The sequence below is a fragment of the Micropterus salmoides genome, unplaced genomic scaffold (assembly GCF_014851395.1).
Source record: "Micropterus salmoides isolate LMB-PRFRI ecotype aquatic unplaced genomic scaffold, ASM1485139v1 Ms_hic_scaffold_11, whole genome shotgun sequence".
Classification (NCBI taxonomy): Eukaryota; Metazoa; Chordata; class Actinopteri; order Centrarchiformes; family Centrarchidae; genus Micropterus; species Micropterus salmoides.
Window position 1 is genome coordinate 1,288,371 of NW_024040152.1, and position 15,895 is coordinate 1,304,265.

The 15,895-nt window shown below is 40.5% G+C and overlaps 1 protein-coding gene across 1 annotated transcript in view; it reads right to left on the minus strand.

Moving 5' to 3' along the window:
• Positions 1–7,512, minus strand: part of pik3r4 (phosphoinositide-3-kinase, regulatory subunit 4) — a 39,685-nt gene extending 32,173 nt beyond the window's left edge. Inside the window, exons 1-5 of the mRNA XM_038710340.1 lie at positions 7,205–7,512; positions 4,841–5,575; positions 3,392–3,525; positions 1,486–1,714; positions 1,003–1,398 (exon numbers count right to left, since the gene is read on the minus strand). Of these exons, the coding sequence (XP_038566268.1) occupies positions 1,003–1,398; positions 1,486–1,714; positions 3,392–3,525; positions 4,841–5,558 (1,477 nt within the window). The 5' untranslated portion in view covers positions 5,559–5,575; positions 7,205–7,512. The remainder of the gene's footprint in view (positions 1–1,002; positions 1,399–1,485; positions 1,715–3,391; positions 3,526–4,840; positions 5,576–7,204) is intronic.
• Between the last annotated feature and the right edge of the window lie 8,383 nt (positions 7,513–15,895).

Genomic DNA, 15,895 nt, shown 5'->3' on the forward strand with positions numbered 1-15,895 from the left:
AACGTGACTTAAGATGGAAACAAACATGGAGGCAGACTGTCGTCGTCAGCTGGTTGACCTCGAGTGTGCTGTGTTTTGCACAGAAAAACAAAAAGAAGAGAATCTCACTGTGGATGAACTTGAGGCTGAGGAGAGGGAATCATCTTTTAAAGACCAGATACACAACACGCTGGGGACACTTCCTGCTCAACTTGCTCTCATTGGCTGCTGCGGGGTTTTTGTTCAGAGGCTCCCCAATTTTGAATCTCAAATATCAGATATTAGGATTTGAAATCAGGGTGCCTCCGATCCAGTTCGCGGACTTAAGATTAAGTCTGTAAACGTCCCACACTACGGGATCATTTGGGCGATAATCTTTCCAGCGGTTCTCGGGAGGTCGAATCAGACACAAAATGGGCCCAATGATCCTCTAGTGTGCAGCCAGCATTTTTTTCTTCTATTAAATGGTTTTTTAGGGGCATAAACATGTGATTTTATCCAGCAATTTGTAAGAAAAAAGCAAAGATTAGAGGAAAATCTGAAAAAATAGATTAGTTGGATTAGCTGGAATGTTTTCCTATACAGTTATCATCCTGTTACCCCTCAGCTTTATCTTTGTGGGCCTTGTGGGGTCCCGACACCGACCTGGGGGACCACTGGTTTAGACCATTATGTAGTAAATAAATTGATCTCAAAATGAGATCCCATCTGGATCCATCAAACACACCTCAGGGCATGACAGAGACTTATTAATCAAAACATGATGATGTCTAAACCCTTTTCTGAAGGAACCCTGAGATAATTTATTCTTATTTTACACTGAGTAAACCCAGGATGTCAACACTTTTTATAGCTGCCCTGTTCCAACAAATAGAAATGTTGTTTATTTTAAATAATGAAGCCTGATGTAGTTGCTATTTTTGTAAATATTGAGCTCTTCACCAGAATTCAAAATACATTTCTGTAGGTATGAGTAAGTCTTTTAAAGTAAACATTTTATCTGGAAGCCTGATAACCACGGACCTGCGTATGCCAGCCTGACGATGGTGGCGTCGTCCTGGGCGAGGTGGGCGATGCCTGGCAGGATGTACTCTGGGTAGATGTTGACGTCGTTCCTCGGCACCTCTTTCACCAGCGCCAGCACTTTGGTCAGAGTGCGCACGGCCTGAGCGCGCACGCGAGGCACGGGGTCGTTGCAGAAGTGCAGCAGGTAGGGCGTGATACGGTCGAGCAGGATGTCGACGCCGAGCCGTGGAGCCAGGTGGAGGATGAGCTCCAACGCTGCAAGCTTGGAGTCGCAGGAGTGCAGCGTCTGGAGGCAGGACGTGATGACAGACACCAGGACGATGAGGCCCTGCTCCTCTCTGGAGCTCAGCACGCCATCGCTGATTTCCTGAGACGGAGAGGAAGAAGAGGAGCCTGCAGGGGAAACAGTTTGTCTTTTTTAAACAGCCAACAAAAACTGAAGAGAAGGTGTTTCATTGTGTAACCATCAGAACATCTTACCTCTCAGCTCCCTCTCACCTCCTCGCAGATTGTGCAGGATGTTGTCGAGGTCTTTGCGGATGACGAGAACTCGCTCGTCTGCGGACTGGAAAGTCTCTTTGGCGAACTGAGCCATGTACGGCTGCAGGAAGGTGTAGAAGATGTCGGGGAAAGCTTTCCCTCTCTGCTGCTTCAGGTACTCCTCTGCTGCCAGGCGCTTCTCTGGCTCCCTCTGCACCATCTGAGCTACCTGAGAGAGAAAATTACACCCAGAACATGTAAACTACTGTCAGAAAACAAAATGCGTTTGTTAGACTAGAGGTCAGCTACACTGGCAATTACAGACAGATAAGGTTACCAATGGAACTTTTTCAGACATTTCGACTTATCATTACTAAAAAAAAGCACAGGTACAACAAATTTGTTTAACAGCTGCTCAGTTCTCAGGAAGCCAGTATGCACAACAGCAGGACCCTGGAACCAGTTTTATAATGTTATAAATCACACCTGTTCTTTTCCTGCTGTGACAGGTCAAACTGTCTGCTGTAAAAAAAGGTTTATTGTTATTCAGCCTGATGAATCTGAAGGCGTTATTTACTCACTGATCTCCAAACAGTGTCTAGAATGGGATGAAATAACTATCTCCTCTGTATCAGATCACTGTAGACAGCATTGTAAATCAAGGAGAAGGACTGTTTTATTGCAGTATTAGATTTAGGGTGCTTTCACACCTGCCTGCACTGGAGTTGGTTTTCCCCCTTGGAGTGGTTCACTTGTGGTGTGAAAGCAAACAAACCAACCACAGGATTTTATGATAACAGAGATGTGATCTGAGCATTATTTCCAGTTAAACCAATAAATCCATCTGCTGAATGTGTTCAGCGATTTTATAATTGATCTGTGTAAGCCACTATGTTTATGAAAATCATTTGTCAGTGCAGGTATTTCCCTGATTAATAGGTTAAATTCTGTTAAAAAGGAGAGCCAGCAGTACTCTGTTTACCCCGTCAGTTCATTAAGTCCATAAAACATTTGTTTATATTTGGGGCGGCTGTGGCTCAGGAGGTAGAGCGGGTTGGCCCTTAATCGGATGGTCGGCAATTCAATCCCTGGCTCCCCCCGGTTGCGTGTCGAAGTGTCCTTGGGCAAGATACTGAACCCCGAATTGCCCCTGGCGGCTGTTCCGCCAGTGTATGAGTGAGTGTGAATGTTAGTTTCCGTTTGAGCACTTAGGCTTAGTGTATGAATGTGTGTGACTGGTGAATGCAGATGTAGTGTAAAAGCGCTTTGAGTGGTCGAAAAGACTAGAAAGGCGCTATACAAGTACAGAGTATTTACATTTACATATTTGATACCACAGTATACTATAGGCTAACAAGCCCTGAATCATTACTGTACATGTCCTGTTGATGTGCGGTCTAAGAAATTATTACTTTGTGAGCTCTTTGCAATACAGATGAGAAGCATTAAAGTGCTTCATAAACTTCTGTCAGTCACCAAGGTTTGATTTCCTCACGTGGGTCCTGATGATGCAGGATCCCAAAGCTGTCCAATCAACAAGTTACCTGTCAGTCTGTGTAACGTCATGGTTACTTCTCTTGGGCTGTTTGTAAAACTGCAGTGCGAACATGAACCAGACCAGAACTAAAATGCAACAGTGTATCATTGTTTTCATAACCCAGAATATGAGCTCATCTGTTCCAGGACAGACGGACCAGTGTTTCTGTGATGATGTTGTTTATGCTGTTTAATTTCATTAACATATATTTATGTGCAAAGGGGGCACTTCAGTAGCATAAAGCAGAATCATTTACGCAGCATAGAGGGTGCTGGATGTTGCAAAGCCCTCTCAGACAACATGACTGTGGTATTTATAGATAAAACGGTTTTGACATCTGACACCCTCACAGCCGACAGTGATCATTACCAGCTCCCGGATGCTCCGGTCCTCGATCTTCATGAGGACGTGCTCCGTCTGGAAGTGTCCTTTACGATACGCCAGCAGCTGGGACAGATCGAAGAGAGGGACGCCCTCTGTGAACAGCTCCGCTATCACACAGCCTGAAAACACGAAGGGTTGAAAACTCAAATACACACACACACAGTAATCCAACCATTGGTTTTCACGTTCTAGCCATTTAAATACATAGTTTATTTGCAAAGCATACCAACATGTTTTAGACAGATTAACAGTACACCTGGTCCTTAATCATCATACGTGGAGATAAGTGGGTTATTACTGATTTTCTTCAAAGCTGTGGTCTATAACAACAAGTCTGTAAAGAGTGACTTCAGTACTTTTCAACCCTATTTTCTATGTGAATAAATGGGACACATTTTCTGAAATTAGTCTATAGGTGTTTGTTTTAGCAGACTCAGAAGAGTCTGATGAAATTATGGGAAGGATCCCTTCAGAGAGAGAGAGAGACCTTTTTTTTTTTTTTTTTTTAAAGAGTAAGATCCTTTTTGTTTAACCAGAAACAGCCATTATATTTCTCTCAAAGCCACCATAATTTTCCCTCTGTGGTCTACCACTTCATAGAGTCTGGTGGCTATGACGCGAGAAATGTAACTGCTGTTTCTGGTTAAACAAATAGGATCTTATTCTTTTAAAAAAACAAGTCTGTCTCTGTAGGGATCCTTTACATAATGTTAATAAACAACATGAGCCTGTCGGCGCCAAAAACAAGCACTTTCATGGGGTGCAAATGCCTGCATTACACCACAGCCCTGTTTCACTACTGCTGAAGTTACCATTCAAGACTAAACCTGCGAAAGTGCAGGTGATTTACAGGGTGTGGGATCGAGACTTTTCAAGCTGAACTCCAAACATGAAGCTATTTTCAGATACAAGTAACTTCTTTTCTTAGAAGCCCCATTAAGAAAATAATGATAAATTATGAAAAATATAATTTAGTGGAAAATATATCTATACATGATAAAATATGATATACAGTCGACCTAAAAAAAAATAATTATTAAATCCAAATTTACTTTGGAAAACTATGAGCAAAAGAAATATAGTTAACTGAAAGTTACATGTGGGGATTTTGGTACAATTTAATGTTCAGTAGTTTCATGTGCGAGAGATTGTTTGCAGTCTTTTATTGCATATTTACAAAATGCTTAAAGTGATTATTCAGCAACTTAAGTGTGCAGCTACAGTAAAAACGGGTCTGTGGTCACAACGCCATGGCAGCTGATCACGAGTACATGAGCAACTCTCAGCCAATAAGATGATGGTTTTTGCTGTGATGCATTTTCTATTATCTGAAATCTGACAGATGCTTTGGAAAATAATTACATATGACCCTGATGGAAGAACCACGGATGTTTTGAGGGGCTCTACTTCAGTTTTATCTCCACACATCTCTACCTGCAGAGAAGATGTCCATGGCCTGTTTGAGTTCCCCTCTGCTCCTCTGGTTGTTATTGGTCAGATCCACCAGCGGCGTATTCTGGTCGCTCTCAGTGGTAAACATGCTTCCATCCACGAACCTCTCTGGTGCGATGTAGCACGTTCTCCGCCTGGACGTGTCGAAGAAGTAGTTGAAGTCGGCGGGGTTGTCCTCCGGCAGGTATGTGGGCTTGAAGCTGGCGAAGTCTGTGAGCAGCACCCAGTTCCAGCTGGTCACCATCACGTTCTCTGTCTTGATGTCGCCGTGGCGGACGCCGGCTTTGTGGGCCTGGTCGACAGCGTTGAGGATCTGAAAGGCCAGCCAACGCTTCTCCACGTTGTTGAGGAATGGCCGAGTGCTTATGCGGTCGTACAGGTTGTCCCGGACGTACTGACGGAACAAGATGGCAGCTTTCTCAGTCAGGGAGGTTTTCTGGAAGGGTAGGCAGTTCTGGCAGGAGTGCAGTCTGATCTTCAGCTCCTCCAGCTCCTGTTTGTAGCTGGTCAGGGGCAGCGAAGGGTCCTGGATGGCAAAGACTTTGACCACCACCAGGCCCTCCCGGTGTTTGGCCCGGGCCACCTTGAAGAAGCGAGTGCTGCCCAGACTCTTATCATACTCGTGGTCGTGAATGTCTGAGAAGTAGCTGTCCACAGACAGGATCTGCGAGGGGGCGATCCCCGCCAGCTGATTCCCCATCACGCCTCAAAACACGTCTGTGGAAAAGTTACAATAAAAATCGGTTAGATACACATACGTATAGATCAACACTTCACCTTTTCACTATAGGAACTTAATGAAATGTAACCTAAAGTGTGTCTGATGTAGGGCTGGGTGATTCAGCCAAGAATGTTATAACAATAACAAATTTTATTTTATTTGATATAGATAATTATCAGGATAAATGTCAAATCATTATTTCTTTCAAGTTTAAAGGCTGATTTTTGCTCCTGAGTGAAAATTTAAGAAACCAGATGGTCAATTATATGGTTAAACTTTTCTTTATGGTCTGAACGTGACAAACACTTGATGCCAAACAGTCGATGGCTTCACAAATCTGAGGAAGAACATTCAAAACTATTATAAAAAAAATAAATTTAACAAATATGATTTTGATGATTTCAGTCCCTTTTCCTCAATAAAATAAAATATTTTAACAGAAACATTAAGTGCTAATTTGTTCATTATTCATATGAATTAAACCAAGTATTTATTGATTCTCAGTCATCCAGGTCATAGTTATCCATTATTATTTATATTAATTATATTGATATTGCGTAAAATTATATTGCGATAATTATCATTATTGTTTTATTGCCCATCCCTACAGCAAAATGTTTACTTTGGGTTCATACAGCTGTAGTAATGGCGAGTTGTGTTTATTCGCGTTATCGCGTTGTGTGTGAAGACTCAGCAGCTGTCCAGCGATAAACCCCCGCGAGGACAGCGTTTGTTCTGAATGCAGGTGTCCTGCCGAAAAGCGATCGACTGCCGAAAAGTGATTGCCGTCTGCTGGAGCTGTATTGCCCAGTCTCTTCAATCACTTTCTGGCAAGTGAAATAGCCTACTGCATTTTTTGGGTTGTATTGGCCATTTAAAGGTATTTTAAGAGGTAAAAAAGTACTAGGTGAGCTATAATTTGTCAAATATAACTGTTCTGAATGAAATCAACTAATTTCAGGGCAGAAATAACCTTTCAGTCAATAAAGGCTGGTATTGTAAAGGTATTATAACAGGTAAAAAAAGAGTGGATTGGTTGGTAGGCCTACACAGCAAGTAAAATAATGCAGAGTCATAAGGATAATTACAAAATTGTCTTCATTTTATATCTAAGTTGGCAGTAAGTCATGTTAATTAGGCTACAGCCCGTTTTCCAAAAATAAACAAAGATATTACACATATGCCTACCAAACATCAGCTTTCGGCAGACGATCACTTTTCATCTCGAACGCACCTAATCTAACCTAATCAGGCTATAAATCAAAAAACAAAACTCACAGGATGTGTTTCATAACAATGACAAGTGTTCCGTTGTATGAAGATAAATGAACGAATGACAATTTAGAAAAAAGGAATCTTGAGGAACAACAGATGAAAATATTAGCATTTTAAGCCAACTCTGGATCATTTATAGTTACTTAGCTGTAATTAATGAGCACTGCCCCTGTGAACTTAAATAAACAAATACATAAAGATTAAATGACACATGAGCAGCAAGTCACATGATTCAAAGGAGTTAGCATGCCAGCTAACCATTATTCCCCTAAAGGAACCGTGTACGTAAGCACCATACTCGAACCATCACTGTCCGCGTGAAAACAATTAAATAACGCGATTATTATTACCAGCAGCTAATGTCGCTCCTGACTCAGGACTGCTGATGCTGTAGCAGGCTAGCGAGCAGCCGACGGTTTCCAGCGATGCTGCTAACGGCTGCTCACGGTGACAAACTTCAGAGTAACCGTCTTCATGTCGTCTCTCTGTGCGTTAGCTACGGGAGCAGTCCAGCTATCGTACCGTCCTGCCACCGGTAAAACGCCCCGCTGCGGTAAACGGGCCGTAACCGTGATTAACAGACAGAAGTAGCAGCCTGAATCACCGTTAGCTCGTTAGCCGTTTCCAGCTATTGTTATGAATCCGGGTGAGACCGGAAAGGTACACCGCGGTGCTTCTTCGGTGGTTTCAGTTTGTATCCTTTGACACAAGTCATATTATGGTATATTATATTATATATTTTTATATTATATAATATTATGTTATATAATATTATTTTCATATTATATTATATTATATTATATTGTATTATGTTAGAGAATATTATTTTGGATTTTATTTTATTATATTATATTATATGGGTGGCGACAGTGCAGAGGATAAGACACATGCCTCCAAACCCTAAACAAAATTCAAATAACGGTCCGATTTTGAAATTCCTATGTTCATTCCTTCGTTTGAGATAGACGTTAAAAAAAGAAAGACAGGTGGGCCAGGTGACCCGGAAGTAATAGGAAACATTTTAAAATAAAAGCCAAGCTTGTAGTACGGGAAGATCTGTAACATTATGCAGCACTAACCTTATACCAGGGTGACGTTAGATGAAAATAAATAAATAAACAAAGCTGGACCGAGAGAAATACGTTAGCAACAGTAGTTGATTACATGCACTATAATATTGTGCATTTATTCAAGTAACAGCAAGAGTCACATTATTTTAAGCGCATTGTTTGGTGCAGTACAGTTGGTAGGCTAATATAGGTTAACCTAAGAAATTATTGTGTGTGCAGAGTCGTTACTGTCAGCGCTATATTTTAAATATTAAATTAATATTTAACGTGGTTTAAGGTCAGGACTTTTGACTTGGCCTTTCAAAAACCTTCACTTTATTCTTCTTTAAGGTAGGTAGTTAGATTTATTTTGTCACAATATAACAGGTTATATAGTGAAATTGAGTTTGTAACTCCCTTCTGCTACATAGCAGACAGTATACATTAATACAGAAGGAATTATAAAAATGGTAAACAGAAATAAACTATCATCACTGGATCAGTGCTGAATTAGAGTTTAAGAGTCTGATATCTTGGGGGGAAAAAGCTGCTCTGCAGTCTGGTGGTGTGGCAGCAGAAACTTCTATATCTCTTCCCAGAAGGCAGCAGGGTGAACAGGCTGTGGGTACTGTCCTTTAGTGTCCTTTGGGCTCTGCTTCTTCTGAGCAGTTTGAATCACCCGCTGCAGAGCCCTCTGGTTCTGGGCCGTGCACATCCCATGCCAGTTAGTGATGTTTCCAGTCAGGATGATTTCTATTGCTCCTCTGTAAAAGCTGACAAGAATTTGGCCTTCCTAAGTTTCCTCAAGAAAAACAATCATTTCTGAGCTTTCTTCACCAGCGTGGAGATGTGAGATGACCATGTCAGGTTGTCTGTGATGTTGATTCCCAGGAACCTGAAACTGTTCACCTGCTCCACCTCAGCTCCACTGATGTAGACAGGAGTGTGTCTTTATCTCCTTTTTTCCTGAAATCAATGATCAGCTCCTTAGTTTTGCTGACGTTGAGCAGTAGGTTGTTCTCTGAGCACCACTCTGCAAGATTATGAATTTCATCCCAATTGTTGTTTGAAATCCAGCCATCACAACAGAGCTCTCTCCATGTCGGGGGATGCCGTCGTGGTGTACAGCGTTACGACAGTAACCGTTGTTCTGGAGGTGGAGTAGACTTTACAGCTGACTTTAGGTTATGATGTTTAGGAGATCAAAGCGAGCATAAAAGGTGTTCAGTTCATCTGGTACTGTGGCCTCACACATGATGGGGGAGCTCCTGCTTTTGTAGCCTCTGATGTTTTTGTTGGCCTGCCACATATCTCTGGTGTCGCTGGTGTTGAGGTCTCTCTCCAGTCTCTGCTGATGTCTCCGCTTTGCCTCCTTGATGCCAGCTTTCAGTCTTGCTCTGGCAGTGCTGTAAGCTTCTTTATCACAAGACCAGATAGCAGCTTTTTTGGCTCTGGATAGAGCCCTCACCTCTCCATTCATCCAGGCCTTCAGATTTGGAAATGATTTTATCGTTTTAGTGATCTCCACATCATCCACACATTTGCAGATGTATGATGTCACTGATGATGTATATTCCTCAGGTTGATGTGGCTCTCTGGGGCGGCGGCCTCTTTGAATATTCTCCAAACTGTGCTCCCAAAACAGTCCTGTAGAGCTCCTGTAGATTCATGTGTCCACACTTTGACTGTTTTAATTGTTGGTTTGACCTTTTTTTAATCAGTTGGGTGTAAGTGGGCGGAAGAAGCAGAAAAATATGGTCTGATAAACTAAAATGGGGACGGGGGAGGGCTTTGTAGCTGCCAGGAATATTGGTGTAGACGTGGTCCAGCGTGTTTGTTCCTCTGGTGGGGATGTGGACATGCTGGTGGAATTTAGGTAATCTTGTTCTGAGATCTGATTGATTAAAATCACCAATATGTATATATAATATGTAGTGCATTTTTTGAATTTGCATCTGGAGGAATGTGAACAGAAACACTGGAGAATTCTCTGGGCAGATACCAGCAACAAAAAACAAAAACCTTCCGAATTCCTCATCTAATAAACATTGTCCATCCACTTGGCTGCGGTTGAGCATCAAGAATCATTAATGTAGGTACACATAATGCTGAGGCAGATTGGAGGGTACATGTGGAGGTTTGTTTGGTGAGGAGTTCCTTAAGGTAGGGAGGGGGGACTTCACCATGGATGCACTGGTGGGTAAGGAATAACACCTTGTACTCAGTCCTGAGTGAGACAGGAAGCCAGTAAATTCAGAAAATTCTATAAAGTTCAGAAACTTCAAGCACCACTGTATAGCATACTTCCACGGCAATAATAAACGCCATATACTATTATGTATTAATAGGCCAAGACTGAACGACCATCGTTGGCATCTTCACCTGAGGCCAATAGGTTATGTTTGTTCATTTTGGTGCTGTTCCTCTGAAGGAGTTGAGGGCTTTGCTCTCCACTTCTTCCATGTAGATGTTCGCCACAATCAGGGATACCGGTGATCCCATGTCACAGCCATGCTTCTGTCTGTAGAATCCGGGGAGACTGAACAACCACTACACAAACTCCTCAGGTCAAGACTCTGCAGTCTACTTACATCTAAAGGACAGAGGACACTCGTTTGAGGACCACCAGGTGCACATTTTAGACAGAGAAGATGGATGGTTTGAAAGAGGTGTCAAGGAAGCCATCTACACCAGGGTGGAGAAGCCGTCATTGAACAGGGGAGGGGGTCTACACCACCACTTATCCCCCACTTACAATGCTGTCCTTTCATCACTTCCCAGGAAACTCAACAAACGTAACCTATTGGCCTCAGGTGAAGATACCAACGATGGTCGTTCAGTCTTGGCCACAGGTAGTCTTAACGACTGTAACGACTGTCGTCACAGCAACAAGGAACACTAACGAACCAGCGGTATCGATGACCCGGGATAACGACCCCACTGAGGTTAAATAGCTGAGTTTCCCTGCCAGTCAGTCAGAACTGAAGAAGTCCTTTGGATTTAACCTTCTTTGGATATGTGCTATATATGTTGAATAAATGTTGTATGGAAAAACTTGTATGGATTCTCTTCACTTGCATTAAACAATGGGAGTGTTGGATGTGCTGGAATGTGTATGGAGAAGAAAGATTCACACAGTATATAGCACACTGGTGGATTCAGAAACCAAAAACGGGAGATTTGCTGTTTTTTTTGTTTCTTCGTTTTTGGTTTGAAACGACAAACGGGAAAAAAGGTGGTTTTCTCCTTTGTTTGTTTTGCGGTTCAAACGAAAAACAAACTATCAGAACGTACACGGACCAGAAACACATTGCTCCAGAGGCATGCGACCTCTGACAAATGTAGCAATTATAAGTCACTTTGGGAAAAAAGCGTCAGCTAAATGTAATTATATTATATTACACTGTATTATATTATATAATATTACACAATAATATATTAGATTATATTTTATACATTTATTTGTTTGAGAAAAGGATGGGAAAGTATTTTTCCAGCCCTCATCCCATTCTCTAATAAAACTAACCTAATCATTGTTATGAGGCTGTGGGTGTGTTGAGAGAACCTGAAAGTCTTTCTCAACACACCCTGTTCTTCCTCTCCAGTATTTCCCATGATATTCAAAAACGTTTTTGCAGTTTCTGTTCTCTCAAATTTCCGTTCCGCCCCAGCCACTGCATTAAATCACCATGGCCAGAAGTGCTAAGAACTTAACCTTCTCCTTACGCAAACAATAGCCTTTTCATCATGCTTTCTACATTATTTGTTCTACTTTATACTCCTTGAATCTTTTCCTAACTCTTGGCTTGACCTTTTTCTTAATCTTCATGTTTTCCATCTCTTTCTTTCTCCTCGGACAGTCTGCCATGCTTCATCACTGCCCCACAACATTGATTTAATCATTAATTAATTATAAACTTAGAGTTCTTTTCCACAGTTTCTACATCTCATCTCAATTACCACATATCCCCATATCATGTCCGGTCTATCATGTCCAGCAATGCCTGGACTGAATGGGTTTGGGAACAAAAGACCTCATTGGGCAACTGATCCGTTCCAAGAATACTTTCATTCTTTAAATCTACTTGCAGTGAACATATAGGCCTATATAGGCTAGATAGATAGATAGATAGGTTATATAAATAAGTACTGTATAGATGAAGAAGAAGACATACTTTATTTAATCACTCTGTTGTTATTATTGTTATTAGTACACACACAAATGCACATGCAACGACACATATGTACATATACATTTATATATAAATCTATATAGCCTACTGTGTATGTATATTTATCTATATATGTATACCACCATATATATAGCTAGAATGTGGAGAAAAAACTCATCATAGTTTGGAAAAGAAGCATGGTGAAACTAAGAAGATTTCTAAGTCTTACTTCTGATGAGAAAACAATCTCAATCCTTATCTCTGATTTTTATCAGAGATTATATACCTGCTATTTTGACCCTCAATCTTGCTGTTTCCTTTGAAAAAGTTTGTCCATTTATTTCTAAAATAAGTCAGGAAAATATTGAAATATGTAAAAGTCATTTAACTATTATTGAACTGGATGTGGGCGGCGCGGTGGATCAGTGGTTAGCCCGTGTCTGTGTGGGTTCTCTCCAGGTGCTCCGGCTTCCTCCCACCATCCAAAGACATGTGGCCTAGGTTGATTGATGACCCTGAATTGTCCTCCTTAGGTGTGAGTGTGACTGGTTGTTTGTCTATGTGTGGCCCTGCGATGGACTGGCAACTTGTCCAGGGTGTACCCTGCTCTGTACGCAGGATAAGCGGTTGATGCTGTTATTCAAAAAAAACTCCATGTAATCCTGGTCCTGATGTGTTGCCATTTGAATTTTACAAAGCTTTCTGGAAGGACATTAAAGATATGATTTTGGCTGTTTTTGAGAAATGTATGGAGAAAGGAGAGCTAACTGAATCAATGAAACAAGGCCTCATTGCCCAAATCCCTATGCCAAACAAACACAGTCTATATTTAGATAATTGGCGTCCGATATCCTTGTTAAATTCAGATTATAAATTGCTAGCTTCACTCTATGCTCAAAGACTTAAACCCTGTCTGAATGAAATCATATCACCAAGCCAGTCTGGTTTTATGAAGGATAGATATACAAGTAATATCTGTTTAATCCTAGACATATTAGATTATTCTGAACTAATTAATGAAACACTGTGGAACATCCCTTTATAATTGAATCTTTGCTTCATTTTGGATTTGGGGAAAAATTTAGCTTTTTAACACACTATAAAAATATCAATAGCAGTGTCTTATTAGTTAATGGCACTTGACCTCGTTTTAATGTTAAAAGAGGCATAAGACAGGGGTGTCTAATATCCTCATTCTTATTTTTAATTGCTGCTGAACTCATTAACCTATACACTGTATACTGCACAAATACTGAAGGAATACAAATAGGTGATAATAATTTAATTATTAGTCAACTACCTGTCTCTTCCTAAAAACTGAAGGTCAAGTTCCGATTGTATTGGAGGCTTTAAAGTGTTTTTCTAAAGCATCACATCTTACTAATCGTAAGATGTGATGCTTTAGAAAAACACTTTAAAGCCTCCAATACAATCGGATTAACCAGAGTAAATGTGAGATAGTAACAGTGCATAATTCTGATAAAACATCCATGAGTGGCATAAAGAAATTCCGTGACATAGCTTGGTACCTGGGTAGCGTGGTGCTGCAGTGGTTAGCACTATCACCTCACAGTAAGAAGATGGTGGATTCAAACCCCAGTTGCCTCAGGTTTCCTCCCACCATCCAAAGACATGCAGGTTAGGTTAATTGGTGTCTTCAAAATTGTTCTTAGGTGTGAATGTGAGTGGTTATCTGTCTGTGCGGCCCTGCCAGGGTGTACCTTTTGTCCAATGTAAGCTGGGATTGGCTCCAGGATCTTGGTGTCTTGATAGATAAAGCTACATCTGAGAGAGTATCAGCTAAACAAGCTCTTCAAGCCCAAAGTAGAATTGAATTGAATAAAGCAGTGTTTGTCTAAAGGCAGTTGGTTTTACATTCCTAATTTGTTATTTGATAAGTATGGTGGTCTAAAACTTGTATTATCTTGCAATTATAAATGTACCAAACTGCCCCTCAAGCTCTCCTACTTTCATAAACAAGCTCTTTAAGCATGGAGAATGGCTTTTAAACACAACTTCTCTCCACATTCATGCATATTATGGAACAACCAACATGTGTTCTTTAGGAACAAGTGCAGGTACATAAAAGAGTGGATCGATAAGGGTGTAATATTTACTCAGGGTTTGGATACTTCTCAAAAAGAATATCAGAATGTTTTAAAAAGCATATCTCCAAAGTTACTATTCTTACTTACAAGTGCATTGTTAGATGGTCCTTTTAAGGGAGAGATCCCCAAGCTCACACTTGGTGGGAAACATCTTTTTAATCGTATGTGTAATAATCGCCGTATCAGAACAGTACTGATCTCTGGTCATAGTGACTTTCCCAAATCGGTTCTCCTACGGAAATTAAACTTCCCCGAACTCTTGGCAAAGGATATCTGGTCAAACTAATAAATTCCTCATTCCAAATAAAATAAAAGAAGTCTATATGAAAATTTTACATAGATACCATCCCTGTAATACATTTTTCTTTCTGTAAACTAGAAGTTGAATCTATTAGTCATCTTTTCTTTGATTGTACTTATTCTCAAGTATTCTGGATAGAAGTTGCTTTGTTGATTTTTCAGCGCTTTAATACATTAATACTCCTATTAGAAGACATGGTCCAATTAGCAAATTACTTAGTAAAAACTATATTAATATATAGGCTCTATATTACTTTATATCTCGCTCATACACGTTTTTGTTTTTTGTATTTTATTTTTATTTTTTATTCATTGTATTTTTGTTGTTGTTTATGTTTTACTGTTCTGTACTTGTGTTTTATTTGTCCCGGGCCCTGTTTCAGAAAGCAGGTTCAACAAACTCTGGGTTGACGAACTCTGAGCTGTCAAACTCAGAGTTTTCGGTTTCAGAAAGGCCGATCAGAATAAGTTCAGTCAGCTCTGAGTATGTTGAGCCTGATGGAAGCGCGTGCGTGGTTACGATTACGATTCACCATGGCAACGGGTAAATAAAGGCGGAGCCTCCATTTTTATCGGGTGGAGCTAGAAATATGAATGCTGCCAACGCGGACCATGAAGGCTCTAAAACGCGGGAGTGGAGGAAGGATTGATACGTTAACAATATTACATTTTATACAGCGTTGCTCATTCGACATTTAGGGTCTGGGTATCTCCGGATAATCCGTAATTCGTTTGTAATACTAAAACGAAAATACCGTTCATCTGTTTTTTGTTTCAAAACGAAAAACCAAATAACCGTTTTTGGTGTCAGAATCAAAAAACCAATTAAAAACGGCCCGTTTTTCGTTTTTGGCGATTCATTTTATCGTTATTCCTTTTGGAACAAAGAAAGAAGAGAGTCTGAACTTCAGTCAATTCGTTTTTCGTTATAAACCAGAAACGGAAGTCAGGTGGTCTATTCCTTTATGGAAGTGAAAGTAACCGGTAAAACCTTCAAAATAAAAGTAGCCCATTTACCATGTAGTTAGAAAGGTGATTTTAGACTAAAACTAAACGGAAATAATAAAACTAAAGTAGCACTGGGTGTGAAAAAAAACACTTGAGCTAACTGAAATAAAAACAATAACTAATAAAATAATACCTGTTAGGCTGTTAAGGAGAATTAAACATTTGTAAGGCCATTGGTAACCTGTAACTTCAGATTAAGACAAGTGAACTAATGTTATATGTAGCTTAGGATCGCAGTTAGCCTATTTATTTAAGTTTATATTATTTAATTCATGTTTTAGTTTCCTAACATATTTATAGGCCTTCTTGCTATGTGGGAGCTCAACCAGCAGAGGTCACTCTGCCCCCTTCTGTGGCACTAACAGGCAACAGGTTTTGACCTTTTGACTTGTGTTTATATCAAA